The 15,595-nt window shown below is 49.3% G+C and overlaps 1 protein-coding gene across 1 annotated transcript in view; it reads right to left on the bottom strand.

The window, feature by feature from the left end:
- Nucleotides 1-15,595, bottom strand: part of prmt5 (protein arginine methyltransferase 5) — a 59,907-nt gene that overhangs the window by 25,439 nt on the left and 18,873 nt on the right. Inside the window, exons 10-12 of the mRNA XM_085983674.1 lie at nt 10,101-10,178; nt 2,020-2,078; nt 771-893 (exon numbers count right to left, since the gene is read on the bottom strand). Of these exons, the coding sequence (XP_085839800.1) occupies nt 771-893; nt 2,020-2,078; nt 10,101-10,178 (260 nt within the window). The remainder of the gene's footprint in view (nt 1-770; nt 894-2,019; nt 2,079-10,100; nt 10,179-15,595) is intronic.

The following is a 15,595-nucleotide window of genomic DNA, read 5'->3' as shown; positions in this document are numbered from 1 at the left end:
TGACTCTACCCACCCATTTAATCTCCTCCCACAGCCCATGTACACTCTCCTCCCCCTATCACAGACTCTCCCCCACCCATTTAATCTCACACAGCCCATGTACACTCTCCCCCTATCATAGACTCTAACCCACCCATTTAATCTCCTCCCACAGCTCATGGACACTCTCCCCTATCACAGACTCTACCCCACCCATTTAATCTCCTCCTACAGCCCGTGTACACTCTCCCCTATCACGGACTCTACCCACCCATTTAATCTCCTCCCACAGCCCATGTACACTCTCCCCCTATCACCGACTCTACCCACCCATTTAATCTCCTCCCACAGCCCATGGACACTCTCCCCTATCACTGACTCTACCCACCCATTTAATCTCCTCCCACAGCCCATGTACACTCTCCATCACTGACTCTACCCACCCATTTAATCTCCTCCCACAGCCCATGTACACTCTCCCCCTATCACTGACTCTACCCACCCCATTTAATCTCCTCCCACAAACCCATGTACACTCTCCCCTATCATGGACTCTACCCACAGCCCATGTACACTCTCCCCTATCACGGACTCTACCCACCCATTTAATCTCCCACAGCCCATGTACACACTCCCCTATCACGGACTCTACCCACCCATTTAATCTCCCACAGCCCAGGTACACTCTCCCCTATCACGGACATTACCCTCCGGGAGCGCTGGTCAGGTGACTCCAGAACTGGTCAGGTGACAGCGACCTCCCACTCCTCCCAGCCCGGGGATGGACTTACGTGACGACAGCATTGATGTTTTTCTCGATGGCGAAGACCCTGATCTTGCGGTCGGCCTGTCGGGCGGCTCGCATTGAGGCATTGACCAGCGGGCCACGGCCTGCCCCCAGGACCATCAGCACCCTGCGGGAGAGAGAGAGGGGAAGGGGGGGGGGGGGGGGAAAGAGAGGGAAGGAGAGGGAGAGAGGGAAGAGGGAGAGAGAGAGAGAGAGAGAGAGAGAGAGAGCGGGTGAGAGATATAGAGAGGGAAGGAGAGCGGGGAGGGAGAGAGAGGGAGGGAAGGAGGGGGAGGAGAGAGGGGGAAGGAGAGAGAGAGGAAGGGGGAGAGAGAGAGAGGGGAAGGGGGAGAGAGAGAGAGGGGAAGGGGGAGAGAGAGAGAGAGGGAAGGAGAGAGGGGAAGTGACAGAGAGGGAGAGAGAGAGAGGGGAGGGAGAGGGGAAGGGAGAGAGAGGGGTAGGGGGTGAGAGAGAGAGGGGGGAAGGAGAGGGGGGAAGGAGAGAGGGGAAGGAGAGAGGGGAAGGAGAGAGGGGAAGGAGAGAGGGGAAGGAGAGAGGGGAAGGAGAGAGGGGAAGGAGAGAGGGGAAGGAGAGAGGGGAAGGAGAGAGGGGAAGGAGAGAGGGAAGGAGAGAGGGAAGGAGAGAGGGAAGGAGAGAGGGGGAGGGAGAGAGAGAGAGAGAGAGAGAGGAGGGAGAGAGAGAGGGAAGGAGAGAGGGAAGGAGAGAGGGGGAGGGAGGGAGGAGGGAGTTAATGCAAGATACAAACCACACTCAGTCTTTCACCCTACAGAGAAACCCACGGAAATAGGGAGCAGGGGGGACTGAAGGAACAATGCAGCGCTCCCTCAGTACTGACCCTCCGACAGTGCGGCGCTCCCTCAGTACTGCCCCTCCGACAGTGCGGCGCTCCCTCAGTACTGCCCCTTCGACAGTGCGGCGCTCCCTCAGCGGTGTCAGTACTGAGGGAGCGCCGGCCTGGATTTGTGATAAGTCTCTGGAGTGGGGGCTCGACCCCACGACCTCCTGACTCGGAGGCCGAGAGAGTGATCCCCACCGAGCCACGACCGACACACCCGAGTGCGGCTCGAGGGACGCCCGATCCCGGCAGGGGCCGGCCAACCTGCGGCCCGCCTATCTTTCGGCCGGATCCGGTGCTGAAGCCAGAATTCCGGCCAGCGCCGGCCGCCGTCAAACTGGGAATGCGGACCGCGAGATCTCGCGGGGAGCGATGAGAATCGGTACAAAATTCTTACTGAACGTTTGTCTCCTTCTCCTCCTCCGGGATTCTGTCCAGCAGACACTTGTAGACGGCCTAGCAAGAAAAAGGATAAAGAAAATCCAAGTTAGCATCTCGGGGCGCGGTGCATCAGGCCTCTGGGTTAGGTGCCCATATACTGGGCCAGGCGTCTGGGGGTACGGCTCCCGTGTAAAAGGAACATTTCAAAAATATACGAGCATACGAATTAGGAGCAGGAGTCGGCCACTTGAGCCTGCTCCACCATTCAATGAGATCATGGCTGATCTGATTACTCCACATTCCCGCCTACCTCCGATAACCTTTCACCCCCCTTGCTTACCAAGAATCTATCCACCTCTGCCTTAAAAATATTCCAAGACTCCGCTTCCACTGCCCTCTGAGGAAGAGAGTTCCAAAGACTCACGACCCTTTGAGAAAAAAATTCTCCTCATCTCTGTCGTAAATGGGCGACCCCTTATTTTTAAACAGTGACCCCTAGTTTGCTGTTTGTAGAGGACATTAATGATTTAGATATGAATGTAGGAGGTATGATCAGTAAGTTCGCAGATGACACGAAAATTGGTAGAGTGGTGAATAGCGAGGAGGGAAGCCTCGGGCTACAGGACGATATAGACGGGACGGGCAGAACAGTGGCAAATGGAATTCACATCGAAGATAGGAAGAGTAGGCCATTCGGCCCCTCGAGCCTGCTCCGCCATTTAATGAGATCATGGCTGATCGTCCAAATTCAGTACCCTGTCCCTGCCTTCTCCCCATACCCCTTGATCCCTTTAGTCTTAAGAAATATATCCAACTCCTTCTTGAATATATTTAATGAATTGGCCTCCACTGCCCTCTGTGGTAGAGAATTCCACAGGTTCACCACTCTCTGGGTGAAGAAATTCCTCCTCATCTCAGTCCTAAATGGCTTACCCCTTATCCTTAGACTGTGACCCCTGGTTCTGGACTCCCCCGCCATCAGGAACATCCTTCCTGCATCTAGTCCTGTTAGAATTTTATAAGTTTCAATGAGATCCCCTCTCATTCTTCTAAACTCCAGCGAGTATAAGCCCAATCGACCCAATCTCTCCTCATACGTCATTCCTGCCATCCCAGGTATCAGCCTGGTGAATCTTCGCTGCACTCCCTCCATGGCAAGAACATCCTTCCTCAGATAAGGCGACCAAAACTGCACACAATACTCCAGGTGTGATCTCACCAAGGCCCTGTACAACTGCCGCAAGACATCCATGCTCCTGTACTTGAATCCTCTCGCTATGAAGGACAACATACCATTTGCCTTCTTAACCGCCTGCTGCACCTGCATGCTTACCTTCAGCGACTGGTGCACAAGGACACCCAGGTCTCGTTGCACTTCCCCTTTTCCCAATCTATTGCCGTTCAGCGACTGGTGCACAAGGACACCCAGGTCTCGTTGCACTTCCCCTTTTCCCAATCTATTGCCGTTCAGATAATAATCTGCCTTCCTGTTTTTGCCACCGAAGTGGATAACCTCGCATTTATCCACATTATGCTGCATCTGCCCAATCACCCAACCTGTCCAAATCATACTGGAGTTTCTCTGCATCCTCCTCACAGCACACACGCCCACCCAACTTTAACCGTAAAAAGTGTGAGGTGATGCATTTTGGGAGGACTAACAAGGCAAGGGAATACATAACGAATGGTAGGACCCTAGGAAGGACAGAGGGACCTTGGTGTGCATGTACATAGATCCCTGAAGGCAGCAGGACAGGTAGATAAGGTGGTTAAAAAGGCATATGGGATACTTGCCTTCATTAGCCGAGGCATAGACTATAAGAGCAGGGAGGTTATGATGGAGCTGTACAAAACGCTAGTTAGGCCACAGCTGGAATACTGTGTGCAGTTCTGGTCACCACACTATAGAAGGGATGTGATTGCATTGGAGAGGGTGCAGAGGAGATTCACCAGGAAGTTACCTGGGCTGGAGTGCTTCAGCTACGAAGAGAGACTGGACAGGCTGGGGTTGTTTTCCTTAGAGCAGAGAAGGCTGAGGGGGGACCTGATTGAGGTGTACAAAATTATGAGGGGCATAGATCGGGTAGATAGAAAGGAACTTTTCCCCTTAGTAGAGGGGTCAATAACCAGGGGGCATAGTTTCAAGATAAGGGGCAGGAGGTTTAGAGGGGATTTGAGGAAAAACTTTTTCACCCAGAGGGTGGTTGGAATCTGGAACTCACTGCCTGAAAGGGTGGTAGAGGCAGGAACCCTCACAACATTCAAGAAGCATTTAGATGAGCACTTGAAACGCCATAGCATACAAGGCTATGGACCCAGTGCTGGAAAATGGGATTAGAATAGACAGGGCTTGATGGCCGGCGCGGACACGATGGGCCGAAGGGCCTCTTTCTGTGCTGTGTAACTCTAGGACCGAGTTCTAGATTCTCCCACAAGAGGAAACATCCTCTCCACATCCACCCTGTCCAGACCCCCTCAGGATCCTATGTTTCATGAGGTCGCGGCCAAAAATCATCTCGCATACATGCAACTGCTTTACGCAAACTATTCGTTCCATGTAACAAAGTATTTACAGCGCAGAAACAGGCCATTCGGACCCACTGGTCCATGCGGGTGTTCATGCTCCACACGAGCCTCCTCCCACCCCTCTCTTCATCTCACCCCATCAACACACCCTCCTATTCCTTGCTCCCTCGTGTGCTTATCCAGCTTCCCCTTAAATTCATCTCCGCTATTCCCCTCGAACACTCCCTGTGGGAGCGAGTTCCACAGTCTCGCCACTCTCTGGGGAAAGAAGTTTCTCCTGAATTCTCTACATAAGAACATAAGAAATAGGAGCAGGAGTAGGCCAATCGGCCCCTCGAGCCTGCTCCGCCATTCAATAAGATCATAGCTGATCTGATCCTAACCGCCAATCCACTATCACAGAACCATCTCCTGAATCTAACAGAATTAGACACACGAAACAGGAGCAGGATCAGGCTACACGGCCCCTGCGCCCGCTCCACTACCCACGGGGCCATGACCGATCCGAACCTAGACTCATGTCCAAATTCCTGCCCGCTCCCCGTAACCCTTAATTCCCTTTACTTCTAGGAAACTGTCTATTTCTGTTTTAAATTTATGTAATGATGTAGCTTCTACAGCTTTTTGGGGCAGCATATTCCATGGACCTACCACCCTCTGAGTGAAGTAGTTCCTCCTCATCTCAGTTTTGAAAGAGCAGCCCCTTATTCTAAGACTATGCCCCCTAGTTCTAGTTTCACCCATCATCGGGAACATCCTCCCCGCATCCACCCGATCCAACCCCTTCACAATCTTATATGTTTCAATAAGATCGCCTCTCATTCTTCTGAACTCCAATGAGTGGAGTCCCAATCTACTCAACCTCTCCTCATATGTCCATCCCCTCATCCCCGGGATTAACCGAGTGAACCTTCTTTGTACTGACTCGAGAGCAAGTATGTCCTTTCTTAAGTATGGACACCAAAACTGTACGTAGTATTCCAGGTGCGGTCTCACCAATACCTTGTACAACTGAAGCAATACCTCCCTATTTTTATATTCTATCCCCCTAGCAATAAAAGCCAACATTCCATTGGCCTTCTTAATCACTTGCTGCACCTGCATACTAACCTTTTGAGTTTCGTGCACCAGGACCCCCAGATCCCTTTGTACTTCAGTACTTTCCAGTTTCTTGCCATTAAGATAATAACTTGCTCTACGATTTTTCCTGCCAAAGTGCACAACCTCACACTTTCCAGTATTGTATTCCATATCGAACCTTTCACAAACTTAAAGACCGCCATCAGTTCACCCTCAAGCTTTCTTCCAAAGAAAAGAACCCCAGCTCGTTCAATCTTTCCTGGTAGGTATAACCTCTCAGTTCTGGTATCATCTTTGTAAATCTGTTTTCCACCTTCTGTAGTGTTATAGCATCATAAACACAGTAAAATATCCCAAAGCTGGAGTGTAAATCAGACACAAATTTGACACCGAGCCACATAAGGAGATATTAGGACAGGTGACCAAAAGCTTGGTCAAAGAGTTAACATAGAAACATAGAAGATAGGAGCAGGAGTAGGCCATTCGGCCCCTCGAGCCTGCTCCGCCATTCAATGCGATCATGGCTGATCATCCAAATTCAGTACCCTGTCCCTGCTTTCTCCCCATATCCCTTGATCCCTTTAGCCTTAAGAAATATATCCAACTCTTTCTTGAATATATTTAATGAACTGGCCTCCACCGCCCTCTGTGGTAGAGAATTCCACAGGTTCACCACTCTCTGGGTGAAGAAATTCCTCCTCATCTCTGTCCTAAATGGCTTACCCCTTATCCTTAGACTATGACCCCTGGTTCTGGACTCCCCGGCCATCAGAAACATCCTTCCTGCATCTAGTCTGTCCAGGCCTGACAGAATTTTATAAGTTTCGATGAGATCCCCTCTCAATCTTCTAAACTCCAGCGAGTATAAGCCCAATCGACCCAATCTCTCCTCATACGTCATTCCTGCCATCCCAGGTATCAGCCTGGTGAATCTTCGCTGCACTCCCTCCATGGCAAGAACGTCCTTTCTCAGGTAAGGCGACCAAAACTGCACACAATACTCAAGGTGCGGTCTCACCAAGGCCCTGTACAACTGTAGCAAGACATCCTTGTTCCTGTACTCAAACCCTCTCGCTACGAAGGCCAACATACCATTTGCCTTCTTAACCGCCTGCTGCACCTGCATGCTTACCTTCAGCGACTGGTGCACAAGGACACCCAGGTCTCGTTGCACTTCCCCTTTTCCCAATCTATTGCCGTTCAGATAATAATCTGCCTTCCTGTTTTTGCCACCAAAGTGGATATTTAAGGAGCATCTTAAAGGATGAGAGAGAGGCGGCGAGGTTTAGGGAGGGAATTCCAGAGCTTGGGGCCCAGGCAGCTGAAGGCACGGCCACCAATGGTGGAGCAATGGGAAATTGGGGGATGCGTAAGAGGCCAGAATTGGAGGAGCGCAGAGATCTCGGAGGGTTGTCGGGGCTGGAGGAGGTTAGAGACGGTGGGGGGTGGGTGAGGTGGCCATGGAGGGATCTGAACACTTGGATGGGGGGAGAATGTTTAAATCGAGGTGTTGCTGGACCGGGTGCCAACGTAGGTCAGCGAGCACAGGGGGTGATGGGTGAACGGGACTTGGTGAGAGTTAGGACACGGGGCAGGAGGAGTTTCGGACGATCGGGAACGGGGGGGGGGGGGGTGGAAAGAGAGAGATCCGGGGCTTAGTAGGAAAGAGAAGGGGCATAGTTAGGAGGGGAAAGTGGGCGGAGTAGAAACAGAAAAATAGGAGCATGAGTAGGCCATTCGGCCCTTCGAGCCTGCTCCGCCATTCAATATGATCATGGCTGATCCTCTATCTCAATACCATATTCCCACTCTCTCCCCATACCCCTTGATGCCTTTTGTGTCTAGAAATCTATCTATCTCCTTCTTAAATATATTCAGTGACTCGGTCTCCACAGCCTTCTGTGGTAGAGAATTCCACAGGTTCACCACCCTCTGAGTGAAGAAATTTCTCCTCATCTCAGTCCTAAATGTCCTACCCCGTATCCTGAGACTGTGACCCCTTGTTCTAGACCCCCCCAGCCAGGGGAAACATCCTCCCTACATCCAGTCTGTCTAGCCCTGTCAGAATTTTATACGTTTCAATGAGATCCCCTCTCATTCTTCTAAACTCTAGTGAATACAGGTCTAGTCGACCCAATCGCTCCTCATACGACAGTCCTGCCATCCCAGGAATCGGTTTGTTGAACCTTCGCTGCACTCCCTCTATGTCGAGTATATCCTTTCTTAGGTAAGGCGACCAAAACTGCACACAGTACTCCAGGTGTGGTCTCACCAAGGCCCTGTATAACTGTAGTAAGACATCCTTGCTCCTGTACTCAAATCCTCTAGCAATGAAGGCCAACATACCATTTGCCTTCCTAACTGCTTGCTGCACCTGCATGTTTGCTTTCAGTGACTGGTGTACAAAGACACCTAGGTCCCTTTGTACAGGAAACTTTGTGCTATCCGGCACCGACGGGACCGAGCTGTTGCCGTCCCATCAAAATTGCCGGACAAACCAGCGTTAATGTTGAAACATACGGAGATTTTGAGCTCCGTGTCTGGCAACAAACCCTGTTGCTTCTAAACAGTCGGCCGTACCTTGCAAGCGTCTCTGTAGCTTAGCAACAGCTTCAGCGAGACCTTGCAGAGCCTGACTGGTGGAAAAAAAAAAAAACCTAACGAAACGGCTCCTGATTTTTGCCGGTGGGTCGAGCATTCCGGACAGTTAACCTCTGGATAAACCAAAGTTTCCTGTACATCAGCATTTCCCAATCTAGCACCATTTAAATAATACTCTGCCTTTCTGTTGTTCCTACCGAAGTGGATAACTTCACATTTATCCACGTTATACTGCATCTGCCATGTATTTGCCCACTCACTCAACTTGTCTAAATCGCCTTGAAGCCTTTGTCTGTATTTATCCAGTGCCTTGTAGAGTGATGCAGCGCAGGAGGCCGTTCGGCCCAGCGTGCCTGTGCCGGCTCTTTGAAAGAGCTCTCCAATTAACCCCACTTCCCCCCTGCTCTTTCCCCATAGCCCTGGTTCTTTTGCCAGTCACCTTAAATCCGTGTCCTGTGGTTACCGACCCACCTGCCACTGGAAACAAGTTTCTCCTTATTTGCTCTATCTAAACCCTTCATGATTTTGAACACCTCGATCAAATCTCCTCTTAACCTTCTCTGCTCCAAGGAGAACAATCTCAGCTTCTCCACATCACTGAAGTTGGGAACGGCTGCATAGTGCTTATGTTACTGGACTAATAATCTGGAGACACGACTTCAAATCGGGGGCATTTAAATTCAATTAAATAAAATCTGGAATAATAGTATCAGTAATGGCGACCATGAAACTATCGGATCGTCGTAAAAACCCACCTGGTTCACAAATGTCCTTTAGGGAAGGAAATCTGCCGCCCTTACCCGGTCTGGCCGTTATGTGACTCCAGACCCACAGCAATGTGGCTAACTCTTAACTGCCCTCTGCAAAGGCCACGAGCAAGCCACTCTGTCGTATCAAAAAAATGGATTGCAGCGGTTCAAGGCGGCGGCTCTCCACCACCTCCTCGAGGGCAATTAGGGATGGGCAATAAATGCTGGCCTTGCCAGCGACTCCCACATCCCAGGAACGAATAAATAAAAAAAAGTCCCCCCCCCCCCCCAATCTCTGGTACCATTCTGGTCAATCTCCCCTTAACCTTCTCTGCTCTAAGGAGAACAACCCCAGCTTCTCCAGTCTCTCCACATCACTGAAGTCCCTCATCCCTGGTACCATTCTGGTCAATCTCCCCTTAACCTTCTCTGCTCTAAGGAGAACAACCCCAGCATCTCCAGATAACTGAAGTCCATCATCCCTGGTACCATTCTTGTCAATCTCCCCTTAACATTCTCTGCTCCAAGGAGAACAATCCCAGCTTCTCCACATAACTGGAGTCCCTCATCCCTGGTACCATTCTGGTCAATCACCTCTGCACCCCTTTCCGAGGCCTTGACATCCTTCCTAAAGAGTGGTGCCCAGAATTGGCCGCAATACTCCAGCTGGGACCGATTTATATAAAGGTTTACTGCGTCTCTCAACAAGGCAACCATGATGTGCACAGCAAGATCCCACAAACATCCAATGAGATCAATGACCCAGCTAATCTGGGTTTTTTTTTGGGTGGTGTTGGGTTGAGGGAGGAATATCGATCCCACGACACCAGGGAGAATCCCCAACAACCCCCCCTCCCCCATTTCTTCCAATATAGTGTCCGTGGGGTCCTGAATACCCACCCGAGGGGGCAGGCATGGGTCTCGGTTTAACACCTCACCCGAAAGGCGGACTGATAAGATCAAGAAAGAAAAGGGCGAGCGAGGCCGAGATTGTGATGGAGACGGCGACTGCGATGGAGGGAGAGCGAGAGACGGGGACTGGAGCCCAGAGGTGAGGGAGGGGGATCCCTAGCAGAGGATGAGCCTGCTTTCTTAGCCCTGCCCTGGGGCGGGGGAGGAGATGTTGGAAGGGCCATCTCACCTGTTGATACTGCGAGTACTTGATAGGGTCCTTCTCGAAAATCTCGTAGGTCTGAGACTCCAGGTTGTCCATGAGAGGCTGTAGGAGAGAGAGAGAGAGTGAAATCCCTGTTCTATGCGGACGACCTGGTTCTGCTGTCTCCCACAGAACAGGGATTACAGCAACAACTAGACCTACTCGACAAATACCGCCAAAATTGGGCCCTAACAGTAAATCTAAAGAAAACCAACATCATGATTTTTCAAAAAAGGCCCAGGTGTCAGGAAAACAAATACCAGTTTACTCTCAGTGATACCATCATAGGACACACTATGAGCTACACTTACCTTGGTCTAACCATTACAGCATCAGGGAGCTTCAGCATAGCAGTGAATGCACTAAAAGAAAAAGCCCGAAGAGCCCTATATGCAATAAAAAAAGGAAATTCTACAACATCCAAATCCCAATCAAAATCTGGCTAAAAATATTTGACAGCGTAATCCTGCCGATTGCGCTGTACGGTAGTGAAGTATTGGGCCCGCTCAATCACCATAGCTACACTAAATGGGAAAAACACACAATAGAAGCCCTACATGCAGAATTTTGCCGAAGCATCCTTCGCACCCAAAGGAAAACACCAACAAATGCATGCAGAGCCGAACTAGGCAGATACCCACTGATAATAAACATCCAAAAACGAGCACTAAACTTCCTAAATCACCTCAAATCTAGCTCCCCAGACACCCTTCATTTTAAAGCCTTCCAGACCCAAGAGCTAAACCCAGAAAAGAGTCCCCTGAGTCAGCTGCTACTGAAACTAAGTACTCCTACTCAGCCGGACCCTGACCAGTCCCAGACCAACACTGCCGTCCAAACACCAATCCGAGTGAACCAAATCATTAAACAAAGCAAAGAAACCTACCTGGAACATTGGAACAAAATAACCAAAAGCCAAAGCAGATTAGAATGTTACCGGGCCCTAAAAAGAGAATATAAACTGGCAGACTATCTCTCGACCATCAGAGACACAAAACAGAGACAGACCCTCACCAGGTACAGACTAAGCGACCACCAACTGGCAATTGAAAAAGGAAGATACAAGAAATCCTGGCAGCCTAGAGAGAATAGAATATGTGATCAATGTCTGGCCGGCGAGGTTGAGACAGAGATGCATTTCCTCCTAAAATGCGAAAAATTCAACACATCAAGAAACATATTATTTGACAAGCTCAGCCAAACCACCCCAGATTTCAAGGAATTGGATGACCTGTCAAAATTAAGATTAGTCCTGGGAGAAGGAGACAGACCATACCTTGGTGCCAAATATGTAACAACATGTCACAACCTGAGGACTGTTTAAAATTAATACTGAATGTACCCACTGATGTACAACGACTGTTTAAATTATTATTTAAAGTAATATTGTATGTACCCAACGAAGGTCAAAATTGTTTGACACCTACAGAATGTTGGAAAACTGTACTTTTTGTTATGTAAGCTTTGGCAATATGGTTCCCTGTAAACTTTCATGCCAATAAAGCATTTGAATTGAATTGAGAGGGAGAGCGCGAGTGTAAATTAGGCCTTGCTACAGATACAGGAAACTTTCGATTAACCGGCACCTAAATAACCGGAAATGTCGGTTAACCGGCAAAATTCAGGAGTAGGTTCAGGTAACTTTTATTACTTGCCTTCCTCCATCTGTTGCTGTAGCTGTTGCTAAGCTACAGAGACGCTTGCAACTTGCGGCCATTGTTTTGAACCTGTTGCTAAGCAACAGGGTTGGTTGCTTTATACGGAGCTCTGAGCTCCGTATCTTTTACTATAGCTTTCGGTTATCCGGAATTTTTGATGAACCAGCACCACGTCGGTCCCGGATAAAAGAAAGTTTCCTGTACTTCAATGGAAAGGGAGAGGAGAACATAAGAAATAGGAGCAGGAGTCGGCCATTTGGCCCTTCGAGCCTGCTCCACCATTCAATAAGATCATGGCTGATCTTCTACCCCATCTCCACTTTCCTGCACTATCCCCATATCCCTGGATTCCCTTAATATTCAAAAATCTATCGATCTCTGTCTTGAATATACTCAACGACTGAGCCTCCACAGCCCTCTGGGGCAGAGAATTCCAAAGATTCACCACCCTCTGAGTGAAGAAATGTCTCCTCGTCTCAGTCCTAAATGGCCGACCCCTTATTCTGAGACTGTGACCCCTGGTTCTACACTCCCCAGCCAGGGGGGAACATCCTCCCTGCATCTACCCTGTCAAGCCCTGTAAGAATTTTAGATGTTTCAATGAGATCACCTCTCATTCTTCTAACCTCTAGAGAATACAGGCCTAGTCTACTCAATCTGTCCTCATAGGGCAATCCCCCCATCCCAGGAACCAGTCTGGTGAACCTTCGTTGCACTCCCTCTATGGTAAGTATATCCTTCCTTAGGTAAGGAGACCAAAACTGTACACAATACTCCAGGTGTGGTCTCCCCAGGGCCCTATATAATTGCAGTAAGACGTCTTTACTCTTATACTCAAATCCTCTTGTAATAAAGGCCAACATACCATTTGCTTTCCTAATTGCTTGCTGTACCTGCATGTTAACTTTCAGCGATTCGTGTACAAGGACACCCAGGTCCCTCTGAACACCAACATTTCCCAATCTCTCACCATTTAAAAAATACTCTGCTTTTCTAGTGCTCCTACCAAAGTGGATAACATCACATTTAGAAACATAGAAGATAGGCGCAGGAGTAGGCCATTCGGCCCTTCGAGCCTGCTCCGCCATTCAACGAGATCATGGCTGATCATCCAAACCCTAGCACCCGGTCCCTACACCGACAGCCATCCCACCCAAGCCCTATCCCCGTAACCCCACGTATTTAATCCCCCGTAACACTAAGGGCCAATTTTTATCCTGGCCAATCAACCTAACCCGCACATCTTTGGACTGTGGGAGGAAACCCACGCAAACACGGGGAGAATGTGCAAACTCCACACAGACATAAATGATTTGGATGAGAATGTAAAAGGGATGATCAGTAAGTTTGCAGATGACACGAAAATTGGTGGGGTGGTAAATTGCGAGGAGGAAAGCCTCAGGCTACAGGACGATATAGACGGGTTGGTCAGATGGGCGGAAAAGTGGCAAATGGAATTTAACCCTGAAAAGTGCGAGGTGATGCATTTTGGACGGACAAATAAGGCAAGGGAATACACAATGAGTGGTAGGACCCTAGGAAGTACAGAGGGTCAGAGGGACCTTGGTGTACATGTACATAGATCCCTGAAGGCAGCGGAGCAGGTAGATAAGGTGGTTAAAAAGGCATATGGGATACTTGCCTTCATTAGCCGAGGCATAGAATATAAGAGCAGGGAGGTTATGATGGAGCTGTACAAAACGCTGGTGAGGCCACAGCTGGAGTACTGTGTGCAGTTCTGGTCGCCTCACTATAGGAAGGATGTGATTGCTTTGGAGAGGGTGCAGAGGAGATTCACCAGGATGTTACCTGGGATGGAGCGCCTCAGCTATGAAGAGAGGCTGGACAGGCTGGGGTTGTTTTCCTTGGAGCAGAGAAGGCTGAGGGGGGACCTGATTGAGGTGTACAAAATGATGAGGGGCATAGATAGGGTAGACAAAGAGGAACTTTTCCCCTTAGTAGGGGGGTCAATAACAAGGGGGCATAGATTCAGGGTAAGGGGCAGGAGATTTAGAGGGGATTTGAGGAGGAACTTTTTCACCCAGAGGGTGGTTGGAATGTGGAACTCAATGCCTAAAAGGGTGGTGGAGGCAGGAACCCTCACAACATTCAAGAAGCATTTGGATGAGCACTTGAAATGCCATTGCATACAAGGCTATGGACCAAATGCTGGAAAATGGGATTAGACTGGACAGGGATGGATGGGCGGCGCAGACACGATGGGCCGAAGGGCCTCTTTCTGTGCTGTAAAACTCTATGACTCTATGACAGTCACCCGAGGCCGGATTTGAACCCGGGTCCCTGGCGCTGTGAGGCAACAGTGCTAACCACTATGCCACCGTGCACCTCATTATATTCCATTTGCCATGGTCTTGCCCACTCACTTAGCCTGTCTACAGGAGGCAGTGATTAGCTGCTGGGGCTTTAGCGGGATGCAGGCTTTGGGCGATCGGTACAGCATCGAGCGGAGTTTTGGGGGGACAGGGCCGACAAGGACAATTTTTTGAGGAGGTAACAAGGTGAGTAGATGAGGGCAGTGCGTTTGATGTAGTGTATATGGACTTTAGCAAGACTTCTGACGAGGTTCCACGTGGCAGACTGGTCACGAAGTTAAAAGCCCATGGGATCCAGGGCAAAGTGTCAAGTTGGATTCAAAACTGGCTCGGAGACAGGAAGCAGAGGGTAATGGTTGATGGGTGTTTGTGTGACTGGAAGGCTGTTTCCAGTGGGGTTCCGCAGGGCTCAGTACTAGGTCCCTTGCTTTTTGTGGCATATATCAACGATCTAGACTTGAATATAGGGGGTATGATTAAGAAGTTTGCAGATGATACTAAAATTGGCTGTGTGGTTGATGCTGAAGGAGGAAGCTGTAGACTGCAGGAAGATATCAATAAATTGGTCAGGTAGGCAGAACAGTGGCAAATGGAATTCAATCTGGAGAAGTGTGAGGTAATGCATTTGGGAAGGGCTAACAAGGAAAGGGAATACACATTAAATGGTAGGACACTGAGTAGTGTAGAGGAACAAAGGAACCTTGGAGTGCATGTCCACAGATCCCTGAAGGTAGCAGGCCAGGTAGATAAGGTGGTTAAGGCGGCATACGGAATGCTTGCCTTTATTAGCTGTGGCATAGAATACAAGAGCAGGGGGGTTATGCTTCAACTGTATAAAACACTAGTTAGGCCTCAGCTGGAGTACTGCGTGCAGTTCTGGTCACCACATTACAGGAAAGATGTGATTGCACTGGAGAGGGTACAGAGGAGATTTACAAGGATGTTGCTGGGAGTAGAGAATCTTAGCTATGAGGAAAGACTGGATAGGCTGGGTCTGTTTTCCTTGGAACCGACGAGGCTGAGGAGAGACCTTATTGAGGTGTATAAAATTATGAGGGGCCTAGATAAAGTGGATGGAAAAGTTGTAATAGCAGAGCACTCGGAAAACAGCGACAGGATCGGACAAAGTCAACATGGATTTACAAAAGGTAAATCGTGCTCGACTAATCTACTGGAATTTTTTTGAGGATGTAACTGGTAAAATAGATAAGGGAGAACCAGTGGATGTGGTGTATTTGGACTTTCAGAAGGCTTTTGATAAGGTCCCGCATAAGAGATTAGCGTGTAAAGTTAAAGCACATGGGATTGGGGGTAAGGTATTGACTTGGATAGAGAACTGGTTGGCAGACAGGAAGCAAAGAGTTGGAATAAACGGGTCTAGTGGGGTACCGCAGGGATCGGTCCTTGGACCCCAGCTGTTCACAATATATATTAATGATCTAGACAAGGGAACGAGATGCAATATCTCCAAATTTGCAGACGACACAAA

This window comes from Somniosus microcephalus, chromosome 4, assembly GCF_052327205.1.
Source record: "Somniosus microcephalus isolate GS21.2 chromosome 4, FLI_Smic_1.0, whole genome shotgun sequence".
NCBI lineage: Eukaryota > Metazoa > Chordata > Chondrichthyes > Squaliformes > Somniosidae > Somniosus > Somniosus microcephalus.
The sequence above is the reverse complement of the archived record's forward strand: the minus strand, read 5'-3'. Positions and strand labels throughout refer to the sequence as shown.